This window comes from Lupinus angustifolius, unplaced genomic scaffold (genome assembly GCF_001865875.1).
Source record: "Lupinus angustifolius cultivar Tanjil unplaced genomic scaffold, LupAngTanjil_v1.0 Scaffold_32_82, whole genome shotgun sequence".
Classification (NCBI taxonomy): Eukaryota; Viridiplantae; Streptophyta; class Magnoliopsida; order Fabales; family Fabaceae; genus Lupinus; species Lupinus angustifolius.
In genome coordinates this window covers 44214-61912 of record NW_017720727.1, presented here as the reverse complement: position 1 = coordinate 61912, position 17699 = coordinate 44214, and the positions used below count along the sequence as shown (strand labels likewise).

Below are 17699 nucleotides of genomic sequence, written 5' to 3'. Positions count from 1 at the left end.
ACACACTCTTACTTGTTATTGCTTCATCTATGATTATTTTTTTATTGATTGTATAAATACTCCATACACTGTATATTCTAATATGAGAAAAAAAAATATATTAATAGTGTATGAGTTTTATATACTACCCTTATATTATCTATATAAATAATAGATGATATAGTGTATATGTATAAATCTTTACACTATAAATATATAGATTTTACACTTTCTAATATATGATATGTGAAAAACTCCTAGCTGCAATAACTCATCCTAAAAATCATTACTCCTTTTACTGATAGACACAGTATGCCATGAATTTTATATATTATTATTATTTTATGTATCATTCATATTTAATTATAATCACTCTTAAAAATAATTGAATAATAAATGATATAATGATTATATATAAATTTTTACCGTCCATAAATATTAAGAAAAATCCGTAGATGCAATAATTTGTTTTGGTATCTCACATGTATCATAGTATTGGAGGCAATCCTGTATCCGAGCTGGGAACATCCACAAGTATGTGGAGCTAACTTTCCTAGCATGTATTTTTTTCATCCACAATATTCAAACCCTAGACATTGTGTAAGAGGAATCAAACATGTACTACTTGAACCAACGCATGTCGGTATAGATGCAATAATTGAATATGTATTAAAAAAATAAAAATAAAATGCAAACTTTAATTAGAACTTAAGGGTGGGGTGAGTAACAGCTCAGCAATAAGGCTTTAATGCTTTGTTTATAAAAAATCTTGTGAAGGAAGAGAACATGAAACCATAATACTCAAAGTGGCCTTATACGTTATAACTTAAACAACTCAATTTTCTATTTCAGTTTTCAAAAACAAAATACACCTTCAGAAACAGTCACAGAAAAATCAAAATTGGGTTTTTTTTCTTCAACTTTTGGTCTCACTTCAGAATCTTATTCCAATTAGCGTTCAACTTCTATAGTTAGACACCCTTTGAGATTTTATTCTTAAATTTCTCAACAAGTTCCAATTTTTATATTGGGTGAACAGAAAGTTTCTATTTTTTTTTGCTTGAATAACAGTGCTTTTGGGTTTGTGATCAAAGTTGTAAAGGTAGTGTTTGACATCTTGGAAGAAAAAAATGGGTTTGATTTCTGGGATTTTTATGGGGGTGTTATTTGGCATAGCATTGATGGCTGGATGGGAACGCATGATGAGGTATAGAAGTGCTAAACGAATTGCAAAGGTATATGATTTTGTAAATTTATCCCATTCATGAATATTATAGATCATTGGTGCTGTTCTATTTGTATTAATTTTGGTTTTGTTGATCAACATTTTTTAGTGATGGTTTGTTCTAGCTTCTAGGTAATGTTTGGGGAGAAGAAGTTGATGAATTTAGATTTGATCAGTGGTTGGATTGATCACTTTTGAATGAAAAAATTGGGACTGACACTAGTTGATTCCAGTAGTAATTTTTTTAAGTGAAGTATTGTGAATGGAAAAAGTAAGTTCCAAGAGAGATTTCCCCCCTTAAATGAGTCTTGTTGACTCGACTTGACTCGGATAAGTTGAGGTCTAAAGTGGCTCTGGGATATCGAGGGTCGCGGGCAAGAAAAGGGAGATCATTAGATTTATGGTACTGTGTGAGAATTTGGAAAGAAGGATCACATAGGTCAGCAGTACTGAGTTTCAATACTATTTATGGTGAGAAATTATACACTGAAACATTAAGGCTCAAGAAATTTGTGTCATGTTAAGTAGTTGGTTGTTTGGTTAATTCACGGACCATGTTCTCTTGTAAGAGGCAGAGGCAGACCCTTGAAAGTAATAAATCTGACTTAGAAAGTCATTTTGCAGTGAAATACAATCTCCTGCTGCCTTCGACACAGAGAAGGCAATTGTTGCATGATGTTTAGACCTCAGACCTAAAGGAAAATAGTAACCTCTGTCGTATTTTCTAGTTGTAACTATCAGGCCTTAATTTAAAGTTTAAACTACTAAATTACCCGAACGATTAAAAAAACTAAAATGTTCTCTTGACTTAAAATGTTATAACTAACCTCAGTAGTAACATTAAACCAAACTAATGAGATTTGTAGAACTGCGTAGTGGTTTATTGCAAGATATTGAGTAAGATTTAACATGATCTCAACGTACAATTACTTAGAATGACACTAACGACACTAACAGGGTTATTATTTTTCAGTACGTGAATGTCATTTTTTTGTCTTAACATTTATTATCTATTTGCTTTGTAGGCAGTTGACATTAAACTCCTTGGTTCCCTTAGCAGAGATGATGTAAAGAAAATTTGTGGTGATAGTTGTCCTGAGTGGATATCTTTTCCGTTATATGAGCAGGTAGGGTTTTCAGTTGTAAAATACAACTTAATGTTGTACTGAAGTGATTGTATACAGTGTACCTATTTTTCTAGTATGATACCAATACAGTATTTTGTTCTTATGTTATGATAGGTTTTTTTAGTTGCATTAAAGAAGGTTCAGAAATGGTGTATTATCAAATGTCTCTTGACATGTGCTTATGTCAATGTGGTGCATTGATTATAAAGTTTATTGTAACAAAGCTACAACTCTATCTCCAGTTATATCTATTGTCAAATGCAGCTGGAATGTTCAAACTTAGAAACTGTATCTCTTAGGTCCCATTTTTAAACTGTTATTTTGCTGTGTGTATGACTTCGTTGCATTGCCTTTTTCAGGTGAAATGGCTAAACAAGGAGCTGACCAAACTCTGGCCATTTGTTGCAGAAGTGAGTATGCTTCCGTGCTCATTATGTATTTGTGTAATACTAATAATTCAAAACAATTTGTACAATGTCATCCGTTTATTTCTCACAAGATTTATTGCAAGTCCCTATTAGTTCATCTCAGGAAACCCCAATATATGTTTATCCTTTTCTGATTCCCCCAAATATCTCGTAGTTGTATTTCTCCAATTATCCTCAGATATATTCTATAACTTTGTAAATAACATGTCTATGTATACATGGCTTTCCTTTGACATGAATCATGTGCCTTCTTGTGCTTTAGGCTCTAGTAGACCTTTCTAATTTAATTTTCCTTGCAAACCTTAACATGCGTGGTCTTGCTTCGCTTAATAGCTGACTTGGTCATCATGGTTTTTGTTTACGTTTAGGCAGCAACTCTGGTGATCAGAGAATCCGTTGAACCACTACTGGAACAGTACAGGCCTACTGGAATTACTTCATTGAAGTTCAGCAAGCTATCACTTGGAACTGTGCCTCCAAAAATTGAAGGTATCAACAAATAGTAATTTCCCAGCTAAATTTACTACTGCCCTTATAAAATGGATAAGTTCTTTTAGCCACAAAAAAAGAAAGAAATGTATGCAGCCTTGATCGCGAGATTGCCCTGTCAGTCTATTTTGACATTATTTCTTTTAGAGTGCTGTTTCATACGTAACATTTCATATCCAACAATATCATTGTCAATTTTTCTGTTGAATTGTTTTGTATGACAATAAATTATCTATCCATAATTTCTTTACCCGTGCAGGGATTCGTGTTCAGAGTCTTACCAAAGGTCAAATCACTATGGACATTGATTTCCGCTGGGGTGGTGATCCCAGTATTATTTTGGCTGTTGAAGCTGCACTTGTTGCATCTATCCCTATTCAGGTTAGGCATGGCAGAATATTTTTTCTGATGAATTTTGTCATGTTCCCTTTTCAGTTTGTCGAAATTTGAGTGTTTTGCATTTTCCTTCAGTTGAAGGATCTGCAGGTTTTCACTGTTATCCGTGTTATATTCCAACTCGCTGAAGAGATTCCATGCATTTCTGCTGTTGTTGTTGCCCTACTTGCTGAGGTAACCTTTGGGGGAGGAAAGCTTGAAATTACATGTGAAACTGTGAAAGAATATATTGTTGGATTTTTTTGTTCCAACTGCGAATATGACTGCTTTGTGGAATTGGTTATTACTTTGATTTTTCTGTTAGAAGATCTTGAATATGATTAAGTAGACAGTTGATTAAGCTAAAAGTTAAGGGTAGATAATGCCTTTCTTCATATCAAATATTAATTGCATTTGAATATAACCTTCAGTGGTTTACCCATTTATTATGGACCGATGATGTTAGGACCATTATTACGATGATGTACTTCTCAAGTTTGTGTGGATAAGGGGAACTGTTGTTTATAATTGATCTGTTCTTTTATTCTCTTGCCGAACCCACCTAGTGGGACTAAGGCTTGATTATTGTTGTTGTTGTTTTCTTATCTCGGCCTTGTCAAATTCATATTCGCAACTAAAATAGCATTAATTGAGTTTTGGAATTACTGACTTATCCCTTAACGTTTAATAAAGCCAAAGCCTAGGATTGATTACACACTGAAAGCGGTCGGTGGAAGTTTGACAGCACTTCCTGGAATTTCAGATATGATTGACGTGAGATTCCTGTCCGTTTTATGTATTTACCTCTTTCTACTTTACTGTTCTTGAATTAATACTTACATAACACACATATTTACCCTTCATTTCACAGGATACTGTCAACACAATTGTTACTGATATGCTCCAATGGCCTCATCGGATTGTCGTTCCACTTGGTGGTATCCCTGTCGATACTAGGTTAGTATGAAACTTATGAAAGTTTTTGCCGTTAGTGTTATTTTTTCTCTGATTGCAGATCAGTACATGACTAAGTATGTTACTATATGTTAACAAAACTTTAAATTGAGTTTGAAATTGTGCAAGTTTCAATCAAAATTTATCTTTTTCAACCCCTGTAGAATAAAGTAAACAGACCGACAATGCTGATTTCAATGTTAATTGTAAAGTATATTCACACTTCTTGTTTTACCCGTCTTTTTGCAGTGAACTGGAGCTTAAACCCCAGGGAAGGCTTACAGTGACTATAGTGAAAGCGAATGATTTAAAGAATAAGGAAATGATTGGAAAGTCTGATCCTTATGTAGTTGTGTATATTCGACCATTGTTTAAGGTTAAAACCAAGGTTATTGATGACAACTTGAATCCTGTTTGGAATGAGACATTTAACTTGATTGCTGAAGACAAGGAGACCCAGTCACTCATTCTCGAGGTTTTACCCTATTATACAATACATTATATCCTTTTATGCTACTACTCTCTTCTGCCTTCTTTCTTAGTAATATGTTGTGACATTTTTCTTTCATATGTATAACATCTTTGGTTATGTTAATTACTTGTGGAAGAAATTAAGTGGTTTTATAAAATTAGTTTTCAGTTTTTTAGTTTTCTTCTTTTAAGGACTTTCTAGATATATGATGAAAATCTAGTCAATTACCTCCTTGCTGTTATGGTGTTTAGTGTAATTATTAGAGTCATATATCAAACTTCGAGTGTGATTTCTTTCGGTTTCACAGTTCAGGTTTTTTGATCATTCTAATTCTGATCATTCAAATGGCCCCTTTTAATGAGGGTTTTGTACTTTTTTTTCTTACTATTTAGTTAAGGATACATGTGCCTGAAAATAACATTTAGGTGTAGCGTTCTGTAATAATTTCATTTATAATAAATATGATTCATAAAACTGGCTTTCTAGGTCAGGGTGGGAAAATCTTTTTATAAAAATTTGTGTTAGGAAAAAAGAATGACACAGGTAAAATACTATACATATGCCTTTGAATTCTTGTATCTTTCCTTTCGATAATGGCGCACGGGCACCTTAGGCCCTTTGGCTGTCCAGACAATCACACTCTACTGGAGTAATTAAAAATTCTCGTAGTATGTCTTTTGCCTCAACTTATCAAAATTTATGGATATGTCACTGGTGGAAGTTGTACATGGTCTGGTCGTATGTACCAGAATCTTATTTGACTACTTACTCAAATGGCAGGTCTCTTATTTCAGTGATTTCTTGGAAAATGTTATGTTATATTCCTTTCTGGACTCCAGAGGTTGTCTATTTGTTAATTTTCCCCATGTTCAAAGCAAGGGTTGTATCTGTTTCCACACAGCTATAGATGTCAATATTTTGGTTTGTGATCTGTTTTTTTTCTTCTCAACTTCACTTTAAACTGTCACTATACACAGCAATAGATGCTTACCTTTTGGTTTTAAGTCCAACGTTTTTTTCCCTTTAACTTCACTTTTTCTCAACTTCACTTTAAACTGTCTCTATACACAGTAATAGAGCATTAAGTCATCGTTTGGTCCATGTAGACGACGTTGCCTACTGGGATTAAGACTTGATTGTTGTTGTTGATTGTTTCTATATCTTGTTTATTTATTTAACACGATATAAATGGTTATGATTCTTCAAATAGGTTTTTGATAAAGACATTGGACAAGATAAGCGATTGGGATTAGTAAAATTACCCCTTATTGACCTGGAAGTAGAAAATGAGAAGCAGCTTGAATTGAGGCTTATGCCATCACTTGATATGCTGAAGGTGAAAGACAAGAAAGATCGAGGAACTTTAACAGTAAAGGTATGTGTTGACATTATCATGTAGATGTGTGTGGTATATAGAAATTATAGGTGAAAAGCTAAAAAATTGAATGAGAAGTGTCCTACTCAGGTAATTTAGCAAATTAGTCCCTCTAATTACTTGGTACTTTAGTTCATGATCTATTTCTTTAAATATGTTTTTAGTCTCTGAAAAGAAAAATTTGGGATTAAGTCCCTACAACATAGTTTATTTTGATTTTCGTCTCTACCATTAGCTGAAATCCATGAAGTGTTGATGTGTGTCATCTAGGTTGCAAGGATTCAAAACCTTTTTTTTCTTCCACTAGGGACTAAAATCAAAATAATGCACTTTGCTGGGATTAAACCATATTTAAGCTTAATTTATTTATGTGGCCAATTAGTCCTTTAATACACAAAGCTCGAATCAAGTTAGACCTACTTGAGAATAGGCTCATTTATACGAGTTTAATGAATTCAGAGACTAACTCATATACATGATTAATTTCAGGGACTAAGTTGCAAAATTATTTTTTTCCACTTCCGTATAAGTTTACAGATCTTAATATCAATTGGCATATTTTATGCTCTTCCTATTTGTTGGTCACTTATATAGGCCCTCTTAGTCGATTAAAAGTTATAATCAATGAGGTCGGAATTTCAGGTCGTGTATCATCAATTTAACAAGGAAGAGCAGTTGGCTGCACTAGAAGCAGAGAAAGAGTTACTAGAACAAAGGAAGAAACTGAAAGAGGATGGAGTGATAGGAAGCACAATGGATGCACTAGATGGAGCTGTATCAATTGTAGGTTCTGGTGTTGGACTTGTTGGCAGCGGCCTTGTTGGTGGAGCTGGACTTGTTGGCAGTGGCATTGGTGCCGGAGCTGGACTTGTCGGGAGCGGTTTTGGAGCTGTCGGTAGCGGACTGAACAAGGCAGGAAGGTTCATGGGTATCATAGGTGGTCATAGTAGTACCTCCAAAAAGAGTGGCTCGTCTACTCCGGTTAGTAATCCACTGGAGAATGGTGGTGGTGCAAAGCCACTGCAATGAATGGACCTTGCTGCAGGTTCAAGCTTTGATAAATGATAATAGATAGAACATTATCCACGTTGCTTTGTTTTTCATGATGGTTTCTTGAATCTTGTTAATGGACTAGATTGAAAAGTGATAGCAGAAATGTCAATTTAGCTTACTTGTACCATGTTTATCTGTAATTAAGTTTGACCTGGATTTGTTGATAAAAGAACTTGAAAATTTGTAAAAATTCCTTATTTTAAATCAATGTTATTTTAATCTATTGTAGATCATGTCTAACCAACAAGACATTGGTCCAATGGTGTAAGACTTCGCTAGGTCTCTAGAAAGACCAAAAGGTCAAGGGTTCGATTTTTGGGAGGGACACTTGTTGGGAGGGACAGCCAAACACTCCGAAAATGGATTAGGTTCTTACCTACAAGGTGATGGATACTCTTGGTAGTACTAAAAAGAGATTGTCTATTAATGTTTTTTTGTATTATTAAGGGTATTTCCTCACCTTTTCGGTAAGTAATTAATCTCTTTTGGGGTGCGTGATTGCCAACCTTTAACTTTTTGATCATTATGGAGATCTAGCGAGACCTTACACTACTAGACCACATTGTTTTTTTATTTCTATTAATGTGAGAGACTGGTTGTGAATTTTGATATTCTTGTTATTTTGCCAAATCAATTGAACACCTTTTGCTGCAGGGAAAGACAGCAAGAACTTCACATGCCCTTCTTGGTAAGCCATCTGTAAACAACTAAACATATCTGAGCTACACTATAGAAATGGAATATTAAATTCAGATATCTATTTGATAATGCTTCTATACTTGATTTGTCTCAAATAACTATGAACTTTTGAGTAGTGGGTGGTTATTTCTAAAAATATAAGTTATCTTTTGTTTCATTCCAATGTTTAAAAAATCTTGTGATGTTCAAACATAGGGTACCTCTTTAAATTTCCAAAAATCCTACATTTAGCAACATGCCAAACATAGTTAATACTAGTACAAGCACCAAAATCCATTTGATCTTTAAATATCACTGTCAAAAGCTCCATTTTCCTTCCAAAGTTCAATACTTATAAGCTTTATAGGCCATTCATTAGCTTGTACTACAGCCTTTTGGTAATTTTGTTTTATTTTTCTTGTTCACATCACTTCCATTTATAGAGGTTGCAGCACCAAAACCAACTTCTATCATGTACATTGAGCCACGATCATAGTAAGATCTATACCTCCTATGCTCTAGGGTCTTTCCTTGACCACTAAACCTTGTTTTTAAATAACATAATACCAACGAGACGGTGGTATATGGTGTAAGGCTACATTGGACTTCCATGTAAAAGTTTGATTTCTATGAACAACACTTGTTTGAAGAGACAATTATATACCTCAAAAGGGGTTAGTTTCTTACTCATAAAATGAGATACATGAGTTATTCAAAAATATAACATAATAACCATCACAATGTCATAATTTGACTTCTTAAATCACAATCAATGTATGGGAGCATGCATTATGTCCCACAAAATGTGTCACTTAATGTAATTGGTTAAAAAAATATATTCAAGTTAAAAGTTTAATAATAAAATATTTTTTTCACTAATTATTTCAAGTGGTACATAGATGTCACACTTTATGGATGTGCCCCCAATATATAATCAACCTGTCACCAAATTTCCCTAATATTTGTCATGGCAGCCTCAATTTCCAATCGCCTAATGGATATACTTTATCCTATTCAATACTTTCTAATCTAGAACCCTACAAGCATTTGAATTTGATATTTTTTTTTAAAAAGATACTTAATTTTACTACTAGATTTCTACAATGTTTTCAGATTCATGTAGAATTCTATAATACATCTGCCACAGTAATACTACAATTCCATTGGCAGAAACTTGTAATGTTTAATGGTTGTCAAACAAATTTTAAAAACAAAATCTAATGATAAAAAAGGTATCACAAATTTTAAAACAAAAATACCAAAGGCTTGTTGATCCAATTAAGATAGTCATGGATATCTCTACTTACAAATTACCCACATATTGACATGCCATGAAAATGAATTAGAAACAAAAAAAATGAAAGAAATATTTTCCATAAAAGAATCTTATAAATATAACATTATGTCACTTTACCACATAGAGTTATTAACTGAAACAGAATTTTATGGATTCTATGAGCATCACGGGATCATTATGATGTTTGTCCACTACTCTGCCATGAGTCACACTTAACTTTTGAAGGCAACAAGGTACCTCATGCTCATAGCACCCATAACATTGTTTAATTCCTTTGGTCCTTGTGCACAGAAATGAGTCAGAGAACATGTTACATCCTCCATGGTACTTTACAAATTGGAGCATTGCTGGTCCATCACTCCTCACAGATTTTTGTCGTATTTTTGCATTTTGGTAGGCAATGAAAGTTCACTTTTTTCCCCACAAATTGTTGAAGATAAATATTAAGAAAAGGAAGTTCAAACAATGTCTATCTCAATCCCATCTTCTCAAACTGGCAGAGTAAAACTTCACCCAAATGTTAATTGATCTAACTTTTTGAACTCGAATCACCTTTAGTCTTGATTAAATATAATGTATTTTCATTTTAGATAAGTAAAAATTAGAAAATCAATGACATATGAAATGATATATAATAAATCATTTTCATAAGAGTGACATAAATAACTAGCGTTTAATTGAAAAATATTAGTAAAAATATGAGTAGATAAGTTGTTGCAGCAAAATGCACTATCTACTTTGTGCTAAAAATATGTTATTACTATATATATAATCGAACCTTACAAACATAAGTTATAAGTGATTATGGGATGACTTGAGTTAGGTTATATTTGTTCTTTACCTACATTAAATATTGACTTCATCTAATTTTTAAATTCGAGAACCTAGATCTTATAAAATTAATCATATACTAGTCTAATTAAAATCAGGCCAAACTAATTAAGCCAAACTAATTAAGCAGGTAGGGTGATGCTCTCTCTTGTATCTCAAAGTGCCATTAGGTAAAGAAGGGAAATGGGAATCACTAACTCATTTGTGATATATTGGAAATGAACTATGGATACGGATAATATGCTTTTGGAAAGAACCATTTATAATACCTTTAACATTATGAGGCCAGGATCTTAACGTAATAGTAAGGTTATTGTCTCCTACCACAAAGGGGACAAGTTCAAATATGTTCAAAACTATCTTTTCATTACTCCATCTTAATACTATGAATCTGTGCAGTTATTCTTAATACCATGAATCTGTGCAGTTAGTTACTTACCCATAAATTGTCACTATTAGTTTTTTTTTAAAGGAAAATACAAAATAATCACCATTCAATCATGTAATTTGTGATTTCTTATTTTATCCTATTATCTTTTTGTTTTTACAAAAATTATATAACATTATCTTTTTATTTTACCTTCATTACCTTCTTATTTTAAAAGTGTATTTAAAAAAGTTGAATATTATACCAATCGAATAAATTCAATTACAAAATGCAAATATTTAACACAAAATATTATATTTATCATTTATAACATATAAACTACACGTTACAAACGATAGTAAAGTGGGTTGATAGACATGACAGTAACAACCAACATGCTAGTATAATGATAATAGTAGAAAAATATTATATTATTCGTTCATAGTTTTTTTATAAGGATATTATGAATCTTAAAAATATATTATTTTTATTTATTTGTCAAAAATGAAATTTTTTCTTCTAATTATCTTCCTATTTAGAACTGCCCGAAATTATATTTTTTAGGTTTGCTTTTATTTAATACTTTATTAATCGATATTACTAGCAGGGAAAAAATAATGATGATATAGAGATCAAAGGACATTAAAAAGAAGGGGGAAAACGCATTTATTTAAGGGCATATTGGGAGAGATCAATAGAAACAGTGGAAGCAATAACTAAAGTGCTTGTAGCATACCTAAAATTTCACCAAAGAACAATCAAAACCACTAATCAAAAATGAGATTAAAACCCATAAAGATTATGAGTCAATTGTATCTGTTATAATATCTTATTCTAATATTTTTTTGGTATAACAAATAGTATACTCGGTTAAGGAATTAATCTCTTTCGGAATGTGTGAGAGTTTGACCTTTTAGTTTATCTGAGGATCCAATAGAGTCTTATATCACTAGATCAACAGTTTTCGATAACACTGTTTGTTTCTTATCTTATTCCAATATATGACAAAATTGAAAGAACATAACCCTTGAATAAGTGTAGGTTTTGTAATTTTTCAACATGGTCCACTGAAAGAAAAAAGAATGTCTAAGAATAAAATGATGAAGCATCATGGGTTATTTTAGTAGAGGACATAAAAGGCTATGTCAATGTCAAATAAGAGGACAAAAATACAGTGAAGCATAACAATACGATAATGTACAAATCAGTGATGTTCATAAAACCTTAATACGACAACCATCTCATTCTCATTTCAATGTTAATACAAATGCATGTTGAGGATAAGAACAATATTCACTGACCCTCAAGATCAATCTTTTGTTTGAAGACAAATATCACTGTCCCTTTCCTTGTTATCAAAATGTACAAACCAATTTGCATGGTAGTGGCCTACTAAGACCAAATTGTACCTTGAGGAATAAAACAAATACCAAATGGAAATGGGAGATATTATAACAAGTAAATAGATAAAAGAGTAAATTACACTGACAGTCCTGAGTTTTAGTTAAATTATACAAACCAGCCCTCACTTTTCTACACTTACACAAATCTCTCATAGTTTTATACTTTCATTACATTGGTCATACCCGTATAAGAAATAAATGTAATCTTTTAAACAAAAAATATGATAAATGTAATTAAGTTAAACAAATCATGATATATTGTGTAGACAAGTCTAAATAATATAAAATCAATATATCTTTGTTATTTACACTACATTATAAAAGTGATTTAAACAATATTTCTTTATAATTGATGCATTTTGTAACAAAAAAATAACAAAGATACATTGATTTGTATATTATTTAGACTTGTCTACACAATATATCATGATTTGTTTAACTTAATTACATTTATCATATTTTTTGTTTAAAAGATTACACTTATTTCTCATACGGAGGTGGTCAGTGTAATGAAAGTACAAAACTAGGGGAGGTTTGTGTAGGTGTAGAAAAGTGGGGAGTGATTTATGTAATTTCACTAAAACTCAGAAGGTGTTAGTGTAATTTACTCTAGATAAAAATAGGTGTAGTGAGGTTTAGATTTTTTTAAATGCCTTTTCTTTTTAAGTTGGGAAGTAGAATACTAATGTAATTACTTTTAGTGTGAATAAAAGGCACATATTCACATGCGAGTAAATATTAATTTATTTTTAATGTATGATTATTTATTTTAGGAAGTACTTCTCTTGGGAATCAAACTTTGGGGTCTTTAACATTATACGACATTAGAGACTTAATATGGATACTACTATATCAAATCCTTGTTGATAAGTAAATATTTAAGTATGTGTTCTGAAGTTTATACTTCAAAAATATATTTACTTTTTAAAAAGAGTTGGATTATTATAAACAAAGAGATTATCAATTACGAATAGAGATCACATGTTTTAAATAATATCTTATCCTTTATTCCAAGTTAATCACATGTTTTGAATAATATTCTCTCCTTATTTTATTTTGTAAAAGAGAAATAACAAATAAAGTATTATATTGGACATAACATAAAGATCTTTTTAGGCCTCGGAAATATGAGTCTCACCAATCACCTCTACAACAAGCGTCTTTTACTTTTTCAACTAACCACTGCCAAAGGAAGGTGGGACTCAAAAAAATAATACTATATCATGCTATCATAATAAATGAGAGAGTAAGTTAACAAAAAAAACCTATTTCATATATTAGCTATTTATTTTATTAAAATCTTATAATTTAAATATACTAATTTTAAGTATTAATTTTTTTTAGAATGAATAACTAATTGATGTGAAATATATTGTTTAACTTATTTGTCAAATAAGTTTATCCCCCTTCATAATCCCTTTATTTACATCACTTTTAACAAGTATGTATATATTACTTTATTTTTTAACCAAGGGACATCCAATCACTAATTACTTTGAAACTTTGGCGTTGAAATTTAGTAACTTTTGATATTAAAACAAATTCTTATTGGTAGATAGTGATATATTTTAACAAGTTGAGAAAGATATAGTCTGGATATCTAAATCCAGATCCCCTAACAATTGAATAAAACTTTGTATTATAAAAATATATACTTATATAATATAAAAATAACACACCTTTATTAAAAGAATATCATTACTTATTTTATATTTATCCATACTTCTAAACAGCTAGTAACGAAAATTAAAATTCACTCAAATTGTGCAACTCCGTCCATTATACTTAACTAAATTTATTTATAGTAATCTATCTTACATTTATATTTCTCTCTAAAGTATAAACAAATGTATATTTAAAACAATAATTATTAAAAACATAACTAAATTTACTAAATTAATACAAAATTGTTTACTAATTGTTTCAAGTACATTAAAAATAAGATAAAATTTGCAAAAATATATGACAAAATACATTAAACAAATAATAGATAAAAATCAAGAAAATATATAATTAAAAAATGTTTAAAGTTTGTTAGTCTCATCTATAATTTTTTCTAAATTTGCTCAAACAAACCTGCCTCAAGATGGAAGGACAAATTATGACATGGTAAGACACTTTATCAAACCATATTTCCTAAATTCTTTTAATTTTAAATTATTAATACATCATTAATTATGGGTATTTAATTGGAACTATTACATACCATATACTTATCTTTTTCTTATTATCCAAATTTGTAATATTTTATAAAATCAATATATATACTTTATTTTTCAACTACACCCTTATTTATTAATGTTCATTTTATTACACATTTCTCAATTTATTTTTAATGTAGTTTCTAATGCGTATTAAATATGATCATTTTATTTAAAATTATATCATTTTTTATAAAATATAATTATTTCTTAAACTGTAACCTTGAATGTAAAATATATGGAACAAATGAATATTGATTTTGAAACGTTAACAATAATCTAGCCTGTGGAAGTGAATAGAGGAGAGATGTTACCCACGTGAGATAGTTTAACAAATAATTGGTAGTCTTTGAATGTGAATAAAATGGAAGGGGTAGAGGGAAAATAAGTCCTTAAAGTTACTCTTGATCACTCAGCCTTATTTTAAGGCAAAAAAAAAAATACACCAACAGTGAAATAATTATTTATATTGTCATTATATTATATATTATTTATTTTTAATGATTATTATCTGAAATAAAAGTAATATAAAAAATAATAAATGATATACTGATTGTGTTAATGTTAAATCTTTACAACGTTGCATATCACACTATATTCATGAAAATTATCACCACAGGTTAATCTGAGATTTGTTCCTTGTGTTATGCCTTGGCGTGGAACTTGGTCTAGAAAGCTGTAAAAAGCAACGTGCTACTTTTCTCACTTTTTTTTCTTGGTATTTGGATACTTTTAGTTTTAGATTCCTCTTACGAAGTTACAATAAGTCAAAGGCCTTTGTGAAAGTACCATAATGTCCATCGATATTGATGTGATTTGGATTATTTGTTGGCTCCATTCATCTCATAATTATCCCAACATTCTTAAAGCCACACGGACTTATTAGGGCAAGGTTTATAATCCACTAAGAGTATTAAATTGTTTAAAGGCAATTTTGCTTTTAGTGGAACGTTGTTATTCATAACACTTGGGAATGTTTTATTTGTAAGGAAATATTCATTTTACTCTCTCATGATTTTTTATATTACTAATTTGGCCTTTAAAAATTAAAAAACTAAAAATGGTTATCAAAATTTTAAACATAAGTTAAATTAATTTTTATCATATACTATAAAATATATTAAAAATAATTAATCTGATACATATTTGAAATTTTTGGAATCAGACCAATAAAATTGAAAAACATAAGAATCAGTACTCTTTATTTTTTATAAACAATGGGATTGAATACCTATTAGTTAATTGCTTCTTCTTAATGCGTATAGCATATGCAAAAAATTGACATATGAAGCAATCATTTACCAAACATATGAGCATTTGGAATGTTTTATTTATAATTTTTAGGAGATACAAAATGACATTATATACCAACAACAACATGTTATTCTAATGACGTAAAACTTTACTAAATCCATACGTAGACTAAAAGACTAAAAGTTTTATTCTTATGAGTGATAGGATAATCAATTATACATTCCAAAAGAAATTAACTTAATAGATGAGAAAATACGATTAGTTATAAAAAAAAGTTACATCTTAGCATAGCATAGTGAGGAATGTACTATAATATAAAGTTAATTCACGATCATGCATTCCTTGGCATCATTATAGAACTTTCATATTCACTCTTCATGACCACTATAGTTTAACTAATAATATATTGTATTATAGAGTTATGATCTAATTAAGTCACAATATGGCTCCTTGAACGTTTAATGACAAACAAATCCATCAATGTATTGCTTATGGAAATAATACAGTGCAATTGTCCCGAACACTACTCAACCAATCATAGTGGCTAGTTACTATCTAGAGTTTTCATGGCAACTCTTTATAACCAGCATAGAGTAATTAAGAATAAATAAGTTGAACTTTCATCAATATGAAGTTACAGGCTATTATTTAGTTAAATGTTTAATTAGATCCTAGATTCTCAACGAATTGCTGATAAATATCTTTATGATAATACATTATAACATTGTTTGATTTATATATATAACCTCACCTAATAATAAAATAAAAGTTAGATTGTTAGTGTTTTATTCTCAACAAATTGAATTTTTTTACTAAATTTCTTAACTTTAAAAGTTTATAAACAAGTATTTGAAATTTTAAATCTTTTTAATAGGTATCTTGGATAGGGTCCCATTATTGAAATAAATGAACCGAAGGAAACCACTTAAAAATTAAACCTTTACTATTGTAACGATTTAAATGATTTTCTTAACCTCAAGTTTTGCAAGTTGTCTTTTTTTCCTATCACTCTCTTAGTAGAACTTTACCCACTGATCTAATGACAAATGCAACTCAATTGTTGACCCTATTGTTATATTTATTCTTATTAATTAAATCCCCTTTTCGGGTTTTGAAGCTCAAAGGAGAGAGAAAGAAAATTAATAAGATGAAAATCCTTCCTTACCCACTTTTATTTCTCCCGATTTTGGATGGGAGGAAAAGTTGCTCATTTATTTTTAAACTTTCCCCTTGTCTCCTCTCTACAACCGTACTTGAATAGGTTAAATAAAAATAAAGATCACGCCCCAAAATAATCACCTTTTCATGTTCGTCAATTAAATTATAATAAATAATATAAAAAATATTAGTTTATATTTTTATAATTTTTTTTAATAAAGTGTAACTTTTGGATTGATTTGAGAAACAAAATAGGACATATAATCTCTATTAGTTAAATAAAGCTTATTTCTCCCCTCTTCCTTCTTAATCAACCAAACCAAGTGAGAGAAAATAAATTAATTATGTTTATTTCCTCCCCTCCCTCCCTTTGAATCAAACACAACCTTACATAATATAATATAAAGTGTGAGCATGCATGTTCAAAGTTACTGGGTTAATTCCATTATATAAAAAAATTAAAATTTTAAATTAGAATGTATTTTTAGAGTCATCTCAGTTGATTATACAAGGAAATATAAAATGCGAATACACATGTTCAAAATCCTCATAACTACACTCGATTCATCTTAGTTCTTACTCTCCCTTTGGAAAAAAATTAGCCCATATTTTTTCCTCAATAACTTAACAACAATAAGTAATCCTGAAGGCATTTATGGTAAAATCTTAACATTCCAATAGCATACTAAGAGTTTTCTAGATGCCTCATAAAATCAAATATTCTTCAAAATCTTAATACAAATTTCTTAATTTAAATAGCCGAATTATGAATTAGTGAGAATCATATTTTACTTGCCTACTCTCTTCATGTCACACCACAAATTTGTATCCACCAATAATAATAATAATTAAAATATTGTCATTTTTTTCAACTTAAAAAACACAAAAGAATTGATTGTGATGCTATTCAATAATTGAACATGAATAGTCTAAAATTGAGTCTTAGACAAAAATGATAATGTATCATAGTCTTATAAATCTTAATTATTATAGATATCCTTATTCAACTCACACAAGTTAAGAATTTATGGAT

At 30.2% G+C, this 17699-nt stretch overlaps 1 protein-coding gene across 1 annotated transcript; it reads left to right on the top strand.

Moving 5' to 3' along the window:
• Positions 1-757: 757 nt before the first annotated feature.
• On the top strand, positions 758-7595 carry LOC109338648 (synaptotagmin-5-like). The gene is made up of 11 exons (XM_019575926.1): positions 758-1214; positions 2230-2331; positions 2691-2741; positions 3128-3248; positions 3508-3629; positions 3720-3818; positions 4317-4397; positions 4495-4580; positions 4827-5052; positions 6260-6424; positions 7067-7595. Exons 1-11 carry the CDS (start codon positions 1110-1112, stop codon positions 7451-7453), a joined length of 1545 nt encoding a protein of 514 aa, XP_019431471.1. The 5' UTR covers positions 758-1109; the 3' UTR covers positions 7454-7595.
• Positions 7596-17699: the final 10104 nt, after the last annotated feature.